We start from the raw sequence: 20,194 nt of genomic DNA on the forward strand, positions 1-20,194 counted from the left end.
GGGTGTGTTCGGTACGGAGGAAATAATATTCCGATTTTTCAATTTTTTCATGTTCAGTTGGTAAAAAAAAAAAAAAAATGTTTTTTTTTTAAAACAAATTCCTTAAAAATGAGGAAAATGACTTCCCTAATGGAAGTAGGGAAAACAAATCCCACAAATAGCATACCATATTAATTGTCTTCTCCCACCCCACTTATCCACCAACCTGGAACGCACCTCATCTTCACTCTCCCCACCCCCCCCACCCCCACCCACACACCCCACACATCCCCCCCCCCCCCCCCCCCCCCCCCCCCCTTAGTTTTGGTGTGTGTCACACGTGCATCTCGTGCATCCCGTAAAATAAACTTAGTTGGAATTATAATGCGGGACCTGGCATTATACTGTCATACTCCCATTAAACGTTGAGATCTTACAAGTTTTAAAAGACAAGCTAAATTAAAGAAACAGAAGAATAAAATAAAAAACAAAAGATAATTAACTAAGACAAAAGCCAAAGTCATTACATAATTTTTTTTTTATTTTAAAGCTAATCCACTAGGCGAGGTGCATAGGGCTAATATTTTTATTTAAATAATAAGCGAAACTTAAAAATAAAATAAAAAACACAAGCAAGGATTAAAGCGGAAAAAAAAAAAAAAACTATACTAATTAACATGCGCCAAATTACATAGAATTGCTTCAAAACATCAAATCAAAATCAAAATCCTACGTAAACCCTTAACTCAATGCCGGGTACAATCAGTAGGCAAGAAAGAGAGTTTCTTATTCACAAGATCATATCCAATAAGGAAATTCATCTGAGCCAAGTTTCCATAAATAGCAAAATTATCAGACCCAGTAATTGTCAAACAAACCAAACCTTCATCAACTTTTGCAAATGTACTCTTAGGTAACAACTCAACATCAGCATCCGTGAAATGGAACACAACCTTAGGAGCATCGACAACACCACTTTTCGACTCGTAACATAGCTTAAAAAACCCCATCGGATCATCTTTTCTCTTATAACCTGTCAAGACATAATATAATTAAATAATTAAAAGTGAGATCTATCTAACAAATTCAACGTTTAAAAGAAGTTATCACGCGATTTAACGTTACCTTTGATGGAATCTACCAACGTGGATTCCAAGGCCGGGTAGAAATCATTAGGGAGATATGTCAATGTTGTACCAGAATCGATTATAATATTTCCCAAATCTTGACCCCCAGCAGAAGAGCTTAGTTGTGAAGTCTTGAATTCAAACTTCTTTTCTCCAACGCTAACACTTTCAAGATTTATATAATAGTACGTATCGGGTTCCTTTCGAATTAAGGGAGTTGTAACAACGTTAGGCCCCGATACAACTGCCTTAGCACCAAAACTAATGTGACTTGTATCATTGGAAGGAGAAGAAGATAATAAATCATTTGGGATTAAACAATAAGAGAATTTCCCATTAACTTGTTCATCAAGTTGTTTGACAATAGAAATATTTGAACCGCTTAATCCAACGATCCCTGAAGTTCTATTGTCGAAAGAGCCACCATTTTTATGTCCACAACCAAAAACAACATTTGGAATTGAAATTTTATCGACCTTTTTGTTAGTTGTTGATCTAAAAGTGAAGGTCTCATAAGCAACATCACCAATACTATGAGATTTGTCACCATAGATCATCTTATATTCACAAACATTTTTTCTAACACAATGGACACTTTCCACTGCCTCACAAGCCTTCGTGTGACAACCAACGGTTTTGTAAGTTGAACTTTTTCGAGAATCAAAAATGGGTGCGGTTTGTTTAAAACATTGAGTACAAGGCTTGCATTGTATCCATGTCAAGTCACTACCAGTGTCAGCAATAGCAAACGTTTCCACAGGGGGCATACCGATGGCAATTTTCATAAATATTCTCCGGGGATTGAAATGATGTCAGATTGAATACCGTGATTGGCAGGTGTGGTGGGAGGGTTAGAATTAGTTTTCTTGAAGAAAGATGCACGGGAAAAAGATCGGTCAAATGCATTTCGGAGTCGTTGGGAGGGGGTGATGGAGGGATTGTAGTAGGGAGAAAGGGGAGAATCGCGGTGGATGAGATCAAGAGTGAATCCGTCATTTCCATGGTTGGTTTTGGCTTTTCTACATGAAACTAAAGCAAGTTGAGAGAAGGTCAAAAAGGCTAAAATGGATAAAAGAAAAAAAGCTTTAGAATTCATTTCCAAGGCCAGATCTAGTTTAAGGAGAATAATAGGACTTGGAAGGGTTTTAGAAGAGATGATTATGATTAAGAGAAGTTGATGATGAGTGCCATTTTATAGGCAATAAAATAAAAGAGGGAATGCATGTAGGAATATTAAATTTGGTAAGGAAAAATATGCATCTAAGAATATGAATTAATTTTGAAAGGAGAAAAATGCATGTAAGAATATAGAAAGTTAGGAAATAGGGGATTCTGGTCAAGGACCGGAGGAGAGGTGAATACATTGTGAATTTTGGCAAGGAATGTAGAAATTAATACCAAACACAGAATGGGAAATGGAATTATATAAATTGATTGCAGAAAGAGATTTACCATAAAGCACACAACGGACACCAAAGGGTTAAGTGATTCTGTTAAGATAGATGATATCAAGGTGAAAATCTTGTCCGTTAAGAAAGTCTGTTATTGCATAAATAGGAGGATTTTAAATTTTTCAAGGCATTGATGTTACTTTGGCCTTTCTTTAAGAATATAACATAAATAACTAATTAACTAATTTTAATATATTTTCCTTGTAGGGACTTAGTAGCTCAGTTGGTTGGCTACATGAACTTTCACCTTGTTGGTGAGGGTTCGAATCCCCACGTTGTAATCCCCTCCCCCATTTCCCCTTCCCCTACCCACTATGAAAAGATACTCATTATGTTGTGCACACTATAAAACTCCTTTGCGTGACATTTACTTGCCCTTCGATATGAACATGATCTTAGGGGCATAAAATTTTCATCTTTTCACTAAAACAACTTTGGAAGTTTTCACTCAAAGGGATTTTAACTTCTTCTGCACATCAAGTATTATCTAGCTTTTTGTTATTAATACAGCATGACAATTTACTAATACACTTTCAGTGTGAAACGAAAAGATAAATATCTATCGCGGGATTTACAATATATTACTCCCTCTGGTCATGTTTACTTGTCCATATTTGACTTGACACACCCTTAAGAAACAAAGAAATAAGAGGTATGGATGTATCAGTTTGTAAGTGTAAAGTTATGCTGAGAGAAGGTGCTGAAAGAGATCGAGTAGATCCATGGGTGGCTCAATAGAATTGATGACCTAAAGTCAAATCTTAATAAGAGATCTCAAGTATATTCAATGAAACTAGCTTTTTGTGCACCGCACGTTCATCCCATGTGTCATACGTGCATCTAGGCAGAGGCGGATCCAGGATTTAAATTTTATGGGTTCAATCTATAGATTTTTAGCATTGAACCCATTATATTTTTAAAGTTTGGGGTTCATATATACTATTTATTGCAATTTTAATAATTTTTTACACATAAATTTAGGCTCCGCGTCCAAAGTTTGGGGTTCAGTTGAACCCCAACCTTATAGGCTACATACGCCTCTGCATCTAGGATGGGCGTTCAAAGACTCGGTTCGATATTTCTAAAGTTCGGGTTCGGTAATTCGATAATTGAAAAAAGATACCAAATACCGAACCAAAAAAGTTTGGTTCGATCCGGTAAATCAAATTTCGATTATACAAATCCCGGTACCCTATTCCGGATTCACCATTCAAAAGAGCAACTATTACTAAAGATTGAGAAACTTCCATTAATCAACTATTAATATAACAGTACACTTCGACAAAGATGTAAAGAATTACCAAAATTTCATCATCAAAGTTGGCTAGTCATTCATATTCCCAAAAGTTCCTGACAACTCAATTACAATTGTTCCTCAGAAGCTTCCCTAGTTTATGGTAATTTTCCTTTGTATTCATGTTCAAAGAATACAATAGTCAGCAAAAGGCCATCTTGTCTGGATCATTTGCCTTGATGTACCTGTGTTTTAATGACATTAGTTGAACTCGACAGACAAATCAAAAGGACAATCGCGTACGAATTTTTTCCAGAAATTATGGTACTAATTTTTTCCTTGTATTCATGTTCAAATAATACAACTACACTTTTTTTCTTGTATTCATGTTCAAAGAACATAGTAGTCAGCAGAAGGCTATGTTATATGGATCATTTGCCTTGATGTACATGTGGTTTAATTGACATTAGAGGAACTAGATAGATAAACAAAAGAACATTAAGTAGAAATTTTCTCATAGCTAGATTCTGTGATCTGTTCTAATTATGGTGATCCATTGTTAGTACTGCTACTGAGTTTATTCTATAAGGAACACAGATTTCCTACCTTCAGTGGTTAAAGGCCTTCGTGATTCGGAAAGAACTACCTACATATTTGGAAATGCAACACTAATTGGAAAAGCTTCTGCAAAATCTAAGGCACTGATATAACTTTACACCATTTTCCTATTTTGCCCGTTTATACTATCAACAAGTGGATTGAGAGCAAAACAACAACATACCCAGTGTAATCGCACAAGTGGATTGAGAGAAACTCGGCAAAAAAAAGAAAGAGATGGGTTTTGAGAGCAGGGCCATTTTTAAGGTTCAAGTTCTTGAAAATGCTGAAAAAGATTGTTCCACCAACCTTAATTGTGGATGGGTTGCTTTATAGTGGACGAAATTGCCACACATCACAAAAAGTGTTTGAAGTTCGTGACAAGGTACAAAGGTTTTAACTATTTTCATACATTGTTGCCTACTTTAAATTCCAGTTGCTTTATTTCATCAGCCACCAATCAACTGAGAGTTTCACAACATGTCCCTATTTAGTACTAACTAATATTGGTAGTCTCAAACAATTTCCTGCCAACAACTACAAAGGTTCCTCGAAAGCTTGCCTAACCTTTTGTTAATCAATTCTTTGACTCCTGTAACTGTCAACAACAAACAATGACGACAACGTACCCGGTTCATTCCCACAAGTGGGGTCTGGGAGGGTAGAGTGTACGCAGACCTTACCCCTACCTTGAGGGTAGAGAAGTTGTTTCCGATAGACCCTCCGCTCAGAATAAAGTAATAACAAAGCAAGTCAAATAGGAAATAAGAACAATAACTACCACAAAACAATATGGTAAGAGAAGAACAAGGGACAGTAAATAATAACAAAAATCGTACAAATCTAGTAACTGTCGAGAAGGATGAGCGACTCTTGTAACTGTCAAGAAAGAACAACTTAGCATGCTCGTGCAAATCTAGTAAACAAGATTCTCTTGATGCATCTCTCTGCAGCTACTCCCCCTTCATCAGACTATCTTATGGTATCCAATAGAGTACCGTAACTGTTTAACAACTAAAGGTATTCCAAATTTTACAAAGGGGAAACCCCACATTTTCTCACACTTCAAAATACCTCAGCAATTCAGCAACTCATGCAGAACCTCAGGCATAAACACACTTGATAGCACTTGAGATGTAAAGACGCATTTACTATCCCGATAGAAATATAAACTCCTACAGATGTTATTGATAATAATGTACAGAGTAGACCTTAATCCACAACACTCTAATAGGAGTTTTGAAAAGAAAGCTTCAATACTACAACATGAGTATAACTATAAAAAGGGTCACCATAAAAGTGTCCTGTCAACGAGTTCATCTTGAATGAATGCCAGAAGCATCCATCTACCCAGAGACTTGCTCTGGCGATGTAGCAATCTTTGCATCTTCTGTGATCTCCTTCTCCTCCGTCATTGCTTTTTTTTTTTTTAAAGCATATTTTTGTAAATTTTTAGACGCAAACGTACTCAAATCAAACACAAACATTTCATATTCTCTAGCCAAGCCCCATAATGCAACCCTGTTTCTATAGGATAATGAATCCCAGTGCAGGTGGATTTTTACAGGTGGAGTATCTATGTAGAGAAACCCGAAAAAGTCCACCGACAAGCATCTCAACCTTCAAGATTACTCTGATTTTCTGGTTTCATCCATTGCCGTTTTCTGCCAATGAATTTTGGTCTTAAAAGAATCTTTAAATAATATCACCACATGTTCCTTTTTGGCCATTCATCTTTCAAAACCACCTCCCAACTCAACTTCAAAACTTCTTTGAAATCAAACCTTCCATTTCCTTAGTACAATAATGTTCATAGTTTCACAAGATAAAATAGTCAAGAAAGGAAAGCTAATAGAAGAAAATGTCTCTGACAAAATTTTACAGGTAGAATATACAGATTAGTAGGTATTATATCCCATAGGACTAACATAATCTTAGGTATTTATTCCTTCAAAATTCTTCCAATGGGAAGCCTCAACAAATTGACAATAGATTAAGGGATTGAACAGATAAGTAGTAATATCACTAGCAAATTCTAAGGCATCAATGAATTAAATTGCGTTTGAAACATATCTCATACGATTTTCGTATATATCCTATGCATATAAACATCCAAAACATGTAAACCTTTACAGTATTACAGCCAGTATAGTCCACAACACACCAAAACAGAAAACTTTTTATATAAGCAGGAATAAAAAGAGAGCTTTTTTACCAACTAGTATTAGCAGTATTACTAGGGAAACCTCAAAACTCATTTGAAAATTTCATCATCACCACTTAGTTCATCTTCAATGCTAGAAACATCCATCCTAGCAGATGCTTGTTTTGCCCACTTAACAATCTTCTCAGCTTCTCTATTTATCTTCTCTTGCTCCATCATTACTTTCTTCATCAACTTCTCTTGATTTTTCGACGAAAACTTACTCAAATCCGATAAAAACTCCTCATCATCATCATCATCCTTCCCCCATTTCACACCCTTATTCTCTTTCCCCTTTTTATTACTAGAACCCTTCTTTGGTGAACACCAAAAACACCCAGTTTTCCTTGGTGGAGACAAACAACCCTTCCAAGAATCTGATGAAGATGATAAAGATTTCCCCTTTTTCCCATTTGGGGTTTTCAAGAAAACATCATTTTCAATAGATTTTGTCTGTTCTTGAACAAACTCATCTTCCAAATTCACTTCAGAGCCTTTTTCAATTGGGCTTTTTTCAATTTTCTCATTGTCATCATCAATTTTCCCCCTTTTCCCATTTGGGGTTTTCAAGAAAACATCATTTTTAACACATTTTGTCTGTTCTTGGAAAACCCCATGTTCCAAATCCTTTGCTTCAACTGTATTTCCATCAATTTTCTCATTTCCATCATCATCATCATCAATTTTCTTGATTTTTGGACTGTTTGGGAAATCCGAGGAACAGAAACTCCTAGAATTTCTTGTAATATTGTCGGGTTTTAAGGTTGTTGGAGGTGTAGGAAGTGATTTGAGTTTACGAAAACGAGTTTCGAGTTGAGTTGGAAGGAGAGAATCAGTGAAACCAGAACAGTTAATAGCAGCAACTTGTTCAAGAACAGATTGGTCCATTGCTTGTGATAGAAGTTCTTCTACTGCTTTTTCATTGTCAGTGTCACTATCAGAGAAATCTGCCATTACTGAAAGGAGAAGAAAACAGAGAATTTTTAGTTGATTTTTTGTTTGGAGTGTAATTCTACAAAATTTAGGAGATTTTTAGGTAATTGGTAGATGTTTCTAAGCTTTTTGGAGCTTATCTCAGTGCTATAACGGCTAACTCATGATTTTGGAACGTTATACGAAGTCAATAAGTGTAGATGCTGGGACCCATCATTTGGACATCTGAACTTAGATATTTTAAGTTGGATTTTCTCTTATAGACATAAAAATTTCATAAATTGTGAAAACTATCAAAATATTTTCAATTCTTATATAATCTTACCAAATGAGTAAGTCATAGTTCATAACAAAATTAGCACATTACTAAAAGGTCTTTTTAAAAAATACAACATCAATTAATCAAACTTTAGTTCAATAAAAATGAAAAATTAACATGAATAGTAACATAACTACTCTTTAATATAATCTTCCCACATAAATTAAAGGTTGGTAGACATAAATAAAGGTTGGTAGAAGTTAATGAGATTGGTAAATGATTGATGGGGTAATTGTTAAAATTATCTACCAACTTATGAGTTTTTTTTTACAAAATATAAATTATGGGTTAAATTTTATATTTAAACCAGTTGAAACCATGGTTTCAAACCCCAAATCGTACCTTTTTGGATGATTTGAGGTTTGAAACCATGAGTGAAAACGCATATCCAAATGCTGGTTTGAGGTCATAGTTTCAAACCATGGTTTGAAAACGCATGTCCAAACGCCTACTTATTGTTAGTAGTAGTTTGTTTCAGTGAAGTATTTCTTGAGAAGATGATTTATCGAGATAAATATGTTTTACAAAAGTTACTCTCCTTCCGTCAAGGAATACTTTTGAATTTTGTAATCTAAAACAAATTAAAGATATTTGAATCTTATAGTCTAAAATAAGTTAAAGATATTTATATGGTCTCGTTAAACGTAAAAGGTAAAGTTAAAATTAAATTATTGAGTTAAAATTAAATTATTATCAAATAAAAAAATGTATAATTTTCTTTTACAAACTAAAAAGGAAAATATATATGACATAAATTGGGGCGGGAGAGTACCTTTTTAGTACAAAATTTTTCATTTATCTTTCTTGACCTTGTCGTCTATTTTTATACCTCTCTTTATTATCAGCGTGTTTCGTGGACTTCTTCCTCATTAATCGTGTGTGCTTCAATTTGACACATGAGGGGCCTTAATCTTGCCTTTGGCCATTTCTTTTTTAAGAATTAAAGTTGAGTTTTTTTGAGTTTGTACTTCCACCATCATCATCATCAACCACGCTCCCCATCCCTTTCTCCCCATAGCACCACCAATAAAAATCCCTCATAATACTCTTTGAGCGAATTCTGTTGATCGGGGAAATGTGTTAGACTCTCTCGAATTCGGTAATTTTAGTACGGTCGCTTTTATTGATTTATAGCTGATTTAGATTAATTTATGGATAAAATTATGCTTATGCGTTGAAATGCTTATGTCCCGCCTTTTTCTTTCATTTGAACTTGTTCAACTGTCTCACTATTATTTAATCGAATGGCGCTAAGAAGCGTAACCGCACACATAGCTTCTTTTTTTAATCCTGGGCGCCTAGTATTGGAACCCCCAGGAAAATTCGCAGCCGCTATCTTTCGGGTGCGCACTGAGTAACCTGCTCGCTGTGCAATACCTCGCAAATCACACAGGAGATGTAAACCGCACTATGCATGCCCGGTGCGATGAGCTCTAACTGATAAGACTACAGGTGAGGGGGAATGGATCTTAGGTCTCCCATGTAAAAACCGCTCAGCCAACCCTTGCGGGTCTGGCGCCTAGTATTATAGTGTTCGTTAATGATCCTAAGCATACTCCTAGGCCCCAGCTATCCGATTAAACATTAAACATTAAACATTAAACATTATAAATAAAATGACAAGTCACAATATTGACGAGGCCAAATCTTTTATTCTCAGAGAAGTCTTCACGGTCCATTTCCATAAAGATTAACCATTTATGTATGCTGTGAACTACTGTATAAAGAAAAGTCTTAGATCATATCAAATTCTTGTTAACTTAATACACTGATTCTAAATCTCTAATGACTTTTCTCAAACAAAATCGATCATCGACAGAAACATGCATTAACAACAGATCTAATTTAAACACTAACACAAGGATTTAAGATATAAAAGAGAGTCATGCATGTTTGCATTCAATCTTAAACAATCGCATGAATCATAAAAAAGAAATTTTAAATAGCAAAGTCAGAAATTGACCTCTGTTAGTTCAGAAAAACATGACAATGCCACTAACCAGAAACCTCGAAGATAAACTCTAAGTGTATTTTGTGCTCTCAAGTTGTGTGGTATGTGTATGTGATGATCGTGTATTCGTGTGTTTGTGTGTTCTTACGTGAGATCGTGTGAGGGAATGGGGGAAGGGGTTATGCAGACGTGGTTTTGGGTAGTTCTTTTTTTTTTTTTTTTTTTTCATTTTCTTGTTGTCTTTTTTTCTTTTTCTTTTTAATGTAAAAATATAAATACGGAGATAAAATATTGTAGCTATCTATTTTAACTAATAAAAATATAGACAAAGTTAAATAACTAGACTAAAGTAAAATGTAATTAGAATACTAAATCAGTAGCTTATTTATTATTACAATATTAAAAGAAATACAAACTTATTTTTTTGTAAAAAAAAAAATCCTTTGAAAATCAAAGCAACACTTATCCTAAAATGTAACTCTATTTTTGTAGTTTTCAATTTTAAAGTAAAACTTACCAAAAAATACAATAAAAACCAAAATATCTAACTTAGACCTAGAGAAGTATTTAAACACTAAAATAGTGCAAAAATTCAGGTTCAGTCAAAATTAAGTGTTCACGGCCATATCCTCATAAATAAATATCTTATTACACTTGAAATTCATATAAAGATCAAATTCATTGAAGATACATATGAACACATGGAACTAATCTAAAGTAGCATTAACCATTGAGAAGTAAAAGAAAGATTTTGTTGTGGAGCAAATCTCAATTCCAAATAAGTATGATCACCCAAAATTTAAAAGAATTATAAAAGAGAAATAATTAATTTCTACTTATCGAATATGAAAAGAAAATCTAGATGAGAGATCCTGCAAGATTACGAAAATCCAAATCTCACAACAATAAAATCAAACTTAATAATAAAAGTTCACATTGCACACGGAAATATATATATATGGTGAATTTTTTTTTTTCTACTCCCTCAAAAGTCCTCAAAATTTAGTTTTCTTCTTGTTTTCTATTAAAAGTAAAATATATGGATTCACCACCAAGACCAACTTGCTGTCTCTGGCAACCATTGAAGAAAAAAAGTAGTAACGAACGGAGAAATTCCAACAAGAATAATTCAGCCTACTATGGAGATTGGGGAATGGATGAAAATATTTATGCTGTAAATTCAACTTTTACAGAGAAAGAACAAGATAGCTTGAGGAAGGAGAAAGAGAAAGAAACTCAAGGAAGCAAAAAGTGAAGCTTGTCATACAATTTATCACTATTCTAGGGAAAATATATGAGATGATATTGTTTTTTGTTTTTCTAAAAAGTTTAAAGATGCCTTTGTTTTTTCTGTTTAAACAGATATACTAGCAAGTTTTGTCTTTAACTTTGAAACTATATATGATCCCAGGTAACAATAGACATTTGATATGTTCTTGATAGAATAATTAATTATTGTATTATCGTTGTTGTTACTTGTTGATGTTGTGATAAGTCCTGATAACTATCGTTGTTGTTACTTGTTGATGTTGTGATAAGTCCTGATAACCAATATTTCGATAGATTGTCACGTTACCTTTGCGAACACTCCCCATTTAAATCACACAATTAAACTAGTTAAGCAAATTCGAAGGAAGAAAAAACTAATTAATCTTTAGATCAAAATTAAAAAATGGAGAGGGAAAAAGAAATAAAAAGGAGGAAGAGGCGAATTTCTTACTCAAGTCATCTAAATGAGTCAGCTCGGATTGTCAAACACATCTGCCCACTGAAATAAAACAAATCTTTCCCACCAAATGCTCCAAAAAAGGAATACAAAAAACAATTCTTTTGATATGAAAATATAACAAATCTTTCCCACCAAATGCTCCAAAAAAGGAATACAATAAACAATTCTTTTGATATGAAAATAACCAATTGCTCCAACCCCCATAGGGCCCCTGCCTCTCTAGCACATCATCTGTTTCATCAATACATGCTTCTTCGTGAATATAATAACATTGGTGGATGTTTTTCCTAATAATAAATTAACAGCCCGTATTATGCAATATCGGGGACGTTCCTAAGCAATGCAGTATAAATGTAAGGGAAAGCTAGAGAGCAACTCAACTTTCTTCCTCCACAATCTTTAATTTTTTTTTCCTTTTCTCTTTTCTCACTTCCACCTTTTGCTCAGAAGTAATAGTGAGTCAATTGGGTCTTGTTCTACATCACCCAGGTAATGACTACTCTCTCCGTCTTAAATTTACCTAACACTGTTTGATTGGTCACAAATTTTAAGAAAAAAAAGAAATATTTTAGAAATTTGTGATCTAAAATAAAACTTGGATATTTGTGATTATAAATCACTTCATTAAGGGTAAAAGGGGAATTACAAAATTAAATTGTTTCTAATTATAAAAAGTTGACCTTTTTTTTTGGACGGACTAAAAAGGAAAGTGTGTCTGGGACGGAAGAAGCAGAGGCGAATCTAGGTTTTCTAGAATATGAGTTAACCATTAAAAAAAAAAAGATAGATAAATATATTAAGTGGTAATTGATCCCTAGTCCTCTAGGTATATAACTCAACCTTCAACCAATGCACCATTTAGCGTTCTTGTATCATGTTTCCAAAGTGAGTTAATATTAGACGAATTTTAAAAAATATATACGTAAAATACTTAGTTTTACGTAGAGACCATGTGTTCACGTGACCTAAAATTACTACATAAAATTGCAAATATTTACTTTAATGCTCAGGTTCAGTTGTTTCTTTCTTATTTAGTTTCTCAGTTTATCTCAATGAAGTGTTTAGAGATACTCCAAATGAAATTTCGAGTGTAAAGATAGGAACTTGCAAAATTACTTGCTATATAGAGATATGCAAATGTTTTCAATGACTTGAGGAAGGAAATATTGAGTTGTCAGCTTTGTTGTAGGATGTATCTATTTATCAAAATAAAGAGTACATTAACTTTTGTACACGACCATTTAATGAATTTTTGAACTATCAAGTCACTTCAAAGTCAATTATTAACTCTCCTTTATAGCCGGGGCCCGTGGGTTATTTTTATTTATTTTAGTGTATCTCCACTTTTTTATTTTCCCTATGGGCCAAAATGAGCGAAGTAGTTGGTAGGGGTGTACATAGACCGGATTGATTCGAATTTTTTAAACACCAAATCAAACTAATTGCGTCAGGTTTTTAAATTTATACACCAAACCAAACCAATAAAATTCGAGTTTTTCAACCTCGGGTTTTCTCGGATTTTTCGGGATTTTTTTCGGAATAGTCTTGATACAAAACATATAACTTTTACTTCAAATATTTCTTTAGTCCTAGTAAGATACAACTATATAATTAAGGTGTTTCATAAGAAAATAACACAAAATGTGAGAAGAGTGATGACATTGTATTAAAATATTCAACAAAAGATAATAAAATGGGTTAATAAATATTGCTAATTAATAAGCCATAAAGAAAATGACCATGATCTAAAAATAGTAAGTCATGCTAAAATAAATACGGCTAATAAGTATTAATTACATGACAAGAAAAAAAAAACTTAAGTTATGTATTTTCACTCTCTAAACCAATTATGCAAAACTAAATAATAGATATCCAACATTATTGTCATTCCTAGTGGTAAATTGAATTTCTTTTGTTAGTATTAGTGTTGAGTTGGTTTTGGTTTGGACTTTATATGAGTTCTAACATCCATAGGATATAAAACTTATTGACATTCAAAAACTCTAAGTTACTTGAATAATATGATAATAGATTAAAAACTACCGAAAAAATTTAAGAAATATTTATAAATTACATTACAAATAAATACTTTTAAGTATAAAATATTTTTAAAATTGAATACATGTAATGTTGGATTGGTTTGGTTCGGTTTGACTTTTTTTAGCTAAAACCAAACCAAACCAATTATGGTCGGGTTTTTTTTTTCAACACCAAACCAAGTCAAACCAAACCACTAGTCGGGTTTTTTTCTCGGTTTGACTCGATTTATCGGTTTGGTGCGGTTTGTTGGTTTAATTTGTACACCCCTAGTTGGTGAGTGATGGCGACATATAATGTTAATGTCAATTTCGTTTTTAAAGTTTTTTATTATCAGATATTTTAGGTGATATATTTTCTTGTTCCTTTCCCCCGAGTGGAGAAAAAGAAAGAAAAAACAGTTGCATTTCTTCTTTAAAATATGAAACAATGATTGATCATTGTAAACGGACAAACATAAGAATGCATACAAAGGGAAAGAACAATTGCACTTTTTTTTTTCTTTTCATTTTTTGGATAAGTAAGACTATGACATATATTTCTTCTATAAACATGAAAGAAATACTTGATGACAGTAAATAGAACAAAAACATGAATGCATTAGAAGTTTGTGTCATCTTGGAAATAGTCTGTGAAATGAGAACTGCCAAAATTTCAGAAAGGAGTATGCTACTCGAGTTTTGAATGGTAGGGTAGAGTGTCACTTTCATATTAGTCATTTTGTGTCTTGTTTCAGCTTAATTAGCTTTTTCCTCTTGAGATGGATTGAATTATATAGTATCAATAAGGAATGTATATATCTTCCCCTCATTGAAGATGATGGCTCACCACTCTTTTCTTTTTAATTTCTTTTATCTATTTATTAATTTGATGTTGAACTGCACAAACTGATATGGTAAATTGAACAATTTCTTAGAATAAATGCAATAAATTACTGGAAGAAGACATGGCTTAAATCTATGCCTTACACAGTACATAAATTAGCAACCGACGTTGCTCGGTACAGATTACTCAAGAAAGACTTTTTGTTTCCTTTTGAGTCACAATGTTGTGTTAACATCCCAGTTCTGATTAGGATGTCTCGAGAAGATTAACAAGGCTTGATCTCACTTGAATGTTCCTTCTTTCTTCTGTTCCAATGATAAGAATATACTCCCTGTGTCTCAATTGAAGTGTCTTAGTTTCACTTTAAGGAATAAAAAGAGATTTTTGAATCTTGTGGTCCTATATTAGAGATGTGTGTAATGTACTAAAATATCCTTTGAATCTTGTGGTGTTAAACTTGTCATGTAGGATGTTTAAATTGTCAACTTACTAAATATAGATACTTTTTTAGGACATACCAAAAAGGAAAGTAAGACACTTAAACTGGGACGGATGAAGTAGCAGATAGTGCAAACAATCCAATGTCCCAAAGATTTTACTCTTCTCTTTGGCCAAGTAAATGTCCTATGTTTACGTTGTGAACCAAAGTACCAAACTTCTTAAAATTCATGACGAAGTGACATCTACTCTGGTGCAGGCCTCAAATAACTACGACAACCGAGATCATACATCATGGCAGATGATATGGCTGATGATGAACCAAATCCCCTTGGAAGGTGTTCTGTCTTTACATATGGAGTGGGGCACATGTTGAATGATATAACATCTGCCTGTTGGTATACATATCTCTTGCTCTACTTGACAGCTATTGGATTGTCCCCAAGGTTTGTAATTTACACTTATTTATTTGCTAACTCACTAAATACATGTCTTTCTTCTTTATTGTTTTCTTTCCTCCCCCTATGTTTAAGGATGCACCAAAATGTTGTTTGATAGCATGTGTTATAGCTGGTCTCATTGATAGTGGTAGTTTCTTCTTTTATTCAATGTTTCAGTAGTTATGGAATGTCTATGAAGAAGAAAATGTACAAAAAAGGGATGAAGTAGAAGTGCATAAATTATTTACGTTTTAGACATTAATTCTTTTATAATAATATGAAGTGTTAAACTGATCAAATTATATGATCATCTGTTTCCAGTTGCTTTAACATCCTAATAAGAAAAGTTATATAAATCTGTACAGAAGAAAAAATGGAATTCAATATTTAAGCAACACATAGAACCTTGCTGTTATTTTTATTTTGTCAGAACTTGTAAGATTGAAAATGTTTAAGACTTCTCTGTGTTTGATTGGAGATAAACCAGGATTTTTTGTCTCTTCATAAATTCTCTTTCTATGGCAAACTATTGTTACTGTTAGACTGTGAGTTGTTTTGATATTTTCAGATTCATCTCTGAATTAACTCTCTCTCATTCACAGCAATGCCGCAACAGTCACACTTACTGGCCAATTTGCTGATGCAATTACAACCATAATAGCTGGTGAACTGGTATTTTCCATTTTATTTTCCTTGTATATACTCTATACAGAATGATGCTTATATACACTTTGCTGTATATGCTATATCTATTCATGAAGAACCGCGACTACCTTTTGTGTTTTATATCTTGTGGAAGCATCATTTGAAGCTTAACATTCTGTGCTAGGGTTAGTCAAACTTAGCTTGTCCATGTCAGTGCAGATAAGTACATGATCTGTTTCTTACCTGCCAACATTATTATAGATCACCATTTTGATCATTTTGAACACCACTTATGTACTTAATTAAAAGTACAAAGCTTTTTCTCATGTGGTCTAATAAATCTGATCATTTCCTTTTATTGATCTAGCAAAATAAGTTTGAGCATTTAACCCTACAAGATTTTTTCTTTCCTTTTATACTGCAGATAGACAGGTTTGGTCATTTCAAAATATGGCATGGCACGGGATGCCTGTTAGTTGCTCTATCTTTTACATCACTCTTCGGTGGTTGCCTCCCTTGCAAAATTGTTGGATCTGATTCACCTGTTGTTCAAACTATTGGTTACTGCATATCCGCAGTTATTTTCTGCAGCGGATGGTCTTGCACTCAAATATCACACATGTAATCTCCTTGGTTCATCTACTTCAACGTGTTAAGAATCTTTTTTGTACAAATGGTTGGCTTAGTATAGAATGCATTTAGATTTCTCATGTATCTGCCTTTCTTTGTACATATATGTTTCTAAGAGTAGAACTAAAAGCTTTAGTTATCATTTCATCTTCAAGAACTCTATGGCCGAATTTTTTCTTATCAGGAGCTAAAAAATAAGAAAAATATTTTGTTTACTATCACACACATACTCGTTTCTTTACTAATTGTGATGTCCACTTTTATCTATGCTGAAAAAACCGAGGATAAGGATTCATGGATAAATGCTTATTGCAGGTCAATGGTGAATGGTGTCACACTAAACCCAACAAGCAGAGTAGCATGTGTTAGCTCTCGCAATGCTTTTACAATGGTTGGCTAGTTTCTATATTATCTGTTGCATGCATTGAAAGTTTAGGAGCATGGTATACTAATCTTTTCCTCTTTTACTATTTGCCTAAAAACTTTGGTGAAGATTGCAAGCCTAATCTTATACGGGATCGCATTTTTCGTCTTCAATAAGAAAACTTCTAGCTCAAAGGTTGATATTACGAATCAGGTACTTAATTTCATCAAGTGCTTATCTGTATTTTCAAGTGTTTCCTATTGGGCTAAATTTTGATTAAAGAAACAATACATGCAGTACCAATTGATGGCTTATATTTCAATTCTCATTGGAGCAGTCTTTGTGATTATATTTCAGCTTGGAACTAAAGAGCCAAGGTTTGCTACATATTGCCAATCGCCTTTGTTTTTATTAAGTTATTGCTATTGCTTGTGGATGATTCTTGGCGTCAATTGTGATATATGTTTCTCTCATAGTGAGAATATACTGAACACTATTGCACATGTGCAAAGCATCAATATTGAAGAGAACCGTGTAAATTCTTTTATGCACGTTCATCTTTCAGAACTTGAAGACTTCTTTCACGTTGTAGTATTCAAAATATTTACTTGTGCAGTCTAAAACAAGAATCTGATGGGAAACGTGCTACAGCTTCTTGGACATACTGGTTAAAGAAAGTCCTATATTACCAAGTACTTAGCATCTATGTGTTAACTAGAGTTGTGACTAACGTTTCACAGGTCAGTATTAACTTGATCTTTTTTGTTCCTTTTCAATAAGATTGAACACTCGAATACACAGTAATGCATTTCTTAAGTCACCTAATTTTTACTATCTGTATTTCTTTTTGGCTAAGACCTTCTTAGCAGTTTACGTAATCAATGATCTACGGATGAGCCCATCTTCGAAAGCCTTGGTATGGGCCTTCCTGTCAAATTGAAATAAGGTGCTCCTCTTTTGAGGAAAAAATGTACTAATTAGTCTTATTCATGTGAATAGATTCCCGCCATCATCTACTTATCCAGTTTCATCGCGTCTGTCCTCCTCCAGGTTCTCTTCACCATTCAATTCATATTTGCTCCCCCAGCCTCACTTTTTCTGCTCATTATTTTGATTGCTTGTAGGAGCTCAAATGGAGTGGTGAACGGTTGAAGGCCTTCTTTTCCGCTGGGGGTCTCCTTTGGCTATTTTGTGGAGCTGCAGTAATTTTCCTCCCAATAAACATGAATGCTTTTATGTATGTCTTGTCCGTACTTATTGGCATAGCAAATGCCTTGATGATGGTAAGTGAGGTTCTTTCTTCCGTTTCTTTTTTCCAGATTGATTAGTCACTTGGTGTTTACACTAAGCAAAAATGAATAACAAAACTTTTCTCTTACATATACTTTTGTCACTTAACCATGGTGACTTAATATGTATACATGCTTAAATTCTATCACTTGACCAGGATAAATTAATGTGGGTTAAGACATGAGGTATGGGCAAGTTATTTCCATAAAATAGTGCTTTAATCACAGGATGAGTCTAAATGGAACCTTATGGGAAGTGATGATCGATATACCCAACCGCAACTAGCTTAGAACTGAGGCATAGTTGTTGATCTATCATTCTGAATCTCTTTTTCTTTTAATGAAAACTAGAAAACAGACAATAAAGGGGCAATTGTCTAATGAATAGGCTTAAAGTTAATTACTAAAGATAGTTAACCTTTGGCATCGCAAACTTATATATGCTTCATTTAATATTACTAGAAAAAACAAATTGATCGTGAATCGATTGTGAGATTAGCATACTCAATGTATCCATTGCTTCTTGCTGCAAATTAAAGTAACTCTTGAGTTGATAAGCCACCCAATTTATATGTCATATATGTGCATTGCTATATGATAGAAGTTTTTCATTTGGATGACAGGTAACATCAATAGGGATGGAAAGCGAGCTAGTTGATAAAAATCTGGATGGATCTGCTTTTGTTTATGGATCATTGGGCTTTGTTGACAAAGTTCTTTGTGGAGTTTTTTTGTACTTCCTCGAGTCATATGAGAGTACGCATCTGGTCTCCTCTCTTTATCTACTATGTCCATAACAGTTTCCCTATGTCCTTTCTTGAATTTTTGCTTTGATTATGCTGAAGATTATATATACTAATTTGCAAGATTTACCCAATATCTTAAACATTATAAGTTCCTTGCATGTTGAAAGTGATAATGTATCAAATCCTTGTAAAAAGATTTCCCATTGGATTTAGTTACAACCCTTTGCTAGCACCAAAGGAAAAATGTTTTCATTTCCTTTCTTCTAACATTTGCTCTAAGGTATTGTTCTTCTCTGGTAAACTTAAAGAGTTTTTCTTCCATGTCTCTCGTTCTCTTAATGTTATGCGTGACAAGTTTGATTCAGGTTAATGATAAACTAATTAACCTGAGGTTTGTTGTCAATAATGCAGGTGCAGATCCTGTTGCCTGTGATCCAGCATATCCTTGTTTCTCCATTACACGTTTTTCTCTAGGTTTCATTCCAGGGATTTCTGCTTTGATTGGAGTCGTAGTCGCATTCTTCATAAGATTCCACATATCCCATCCTAAGCCATTGACAGAACCCCTCTTGGCATAGCTCTCAACGAGTAAAACGTGCAAAAAATTCAGGTATTTTATTAATATGGGAAGGAAAAAACATGACTGGTGCGTAGGCCAGTAATTCAAGAGTACTCTGCAGAATGTAGCATCTTTGTTTTGGTAATGTCTTTGTATGGCCAACTAAGTAGTTCTGCATTCTAGTTTGAGCTATATTGTCAGTGATGTACTTGTAAATACTCGTTGTTGTTATAATATTAAGAAATAATATTATATGGTAGCCAACTAGTCCTGAATTCAAGTTTAAATTGTATATTTAACTAGAGATACACCTGATGATTTTGAAGGGACAAATCATAAAGCCATATATATCCTTTCCTAATTATTACCCATACTATTCCCCCACCTTGTTGACACGGGATACGATTGCATCACGATATTTAACGAAAACTCATAAATTGTTGTAAGGGGTAACTGTTGGAAATTTGTTTAAATAAAATTTAAAATTAGTATTTTAAATAAAAAGTGTCTACTAAATGAAAGGTTGGATCCATGATTTGAAAGTCGTGGGTGCTCACTTTCTTAAACATAAAGTTGCTAGTAAACACATAGTATAAATGTACAGTCACTCAAATATGGCAATAAAAAAGTTAATGACAAAACAACGGTTAATATTTTCATCACATAAAACAACTTCTAATCTCAAGTCACAATGAGCT

General features: G+C 33.7%; 3 protein-coding genes across 6 annotated transcripts; 1 reads left to right on the forward strand and 2 right to left on the reverse strand.

The window, feature by feature from the left end:
• Positions 1 to 558: 558 nt before the first annotated feature.
• LOC132069336 (aspartic proteinase CDR1-like) lies at positions 559 to 2,236 on the reverse strand. The gene is given in 3 exon segments (XM_059462714.1): positions 559 to 1,012; positions 1,105 to 1,893; positions 1,896 to 2,236. Coding segments are annotated over 3 exon segments (1,383 nt in total). The 5' UTR covers positions 2,203 to 2,236; the 3' UTR covers positions 559 to 725.
• Positions 2,237 to 6,421: 4,185 nt separating this feature from the next.
• LOC132029985 (uncharacterized) lies at positions 6,422 to 7,735 on the reverse strand. Its single transcript, XM_059419427.1, has one exon. The coding sequence runs from the start codon at positions 7,543 to 7,545 to the stop codon at positions 6,643 to 6,645; it is 903 nt and encodes a 300-aa protein (XP_059275410.1). The 5' UTR covers positions 7,546 to 7,735; the 3' UTR covers positions 6,422 to 6,642.
• Positions 7,736 to 11,858: 4,123 nt separating this feature from the next.
• Positions 11,859 to 19,760, forward strand: LOC132029987 (uncharacterized). 4 transcript variants are annotated; one of them, XM_059419428.1, is made up of 13 exons: positions 11,859 to 12,012; positions 15,083 to 15,269; positions 15,866 to 15,935; positions 16,333 to 16,529; positions 16,854 to 16,929; positions 17,032 to 17,115; positions 17,200 to 17,279; positions 17,519 to 17,642; positions 17,759 to 17,818; positions 17,902 to 17,952; positions 18,027 to 18,185; positions 18,815 to 18,947; positions 19,349 to 19,760. In XM_059419428.1, the coding sequence occupies exons 2-13, from the start codon at positions 15,118 to 15,120 to the stop codon at positions 19,513 to 19,515; spliced, it is 1,353 nt and encodes a 450-aa protein (XP_059275411.1). In that variant the 5' UTR covers positions 11,859 to 12,012; positions 15,083 to 15,117; the 3' UTR covers positions 19,516 to 19,760. The 4 variants fall into 4 exon arrangements, with proteins under 4 accessions (XP_059275411.1, XP_059275412.1, XP_059275414.1 ...); XM_059419429.1 differs by having other exon boundaries at positions 11,898 to 12,012; positions 15,063 to 15,269; XM_059419430.1 differs by lacking the exon at positions 11,859 to 12,012 and adding an exon at positions 14,048 to 14,247.
• The last annotated feature ends 434 nt before the right edge of the window (positions 19,761 to 20,194 follow it).

The sequence above is a fragment of the Lycium ferocissimum genome, chromosome 9 (genome assembly GCF_029784015.1).
Source record: "Lycium ferocissimum isolate CSIRO_LF1 chromosome 9, AGI_CSIRO_Lferr_CH_V1, whole genome shotgun sequence".
Lineage (NCBI taxonomy): Eukaryota > Viridiplantae > Streptophyta > Magnoliopsida > Solanales > Solanaceae > Lycium > Lycium ferocissimum.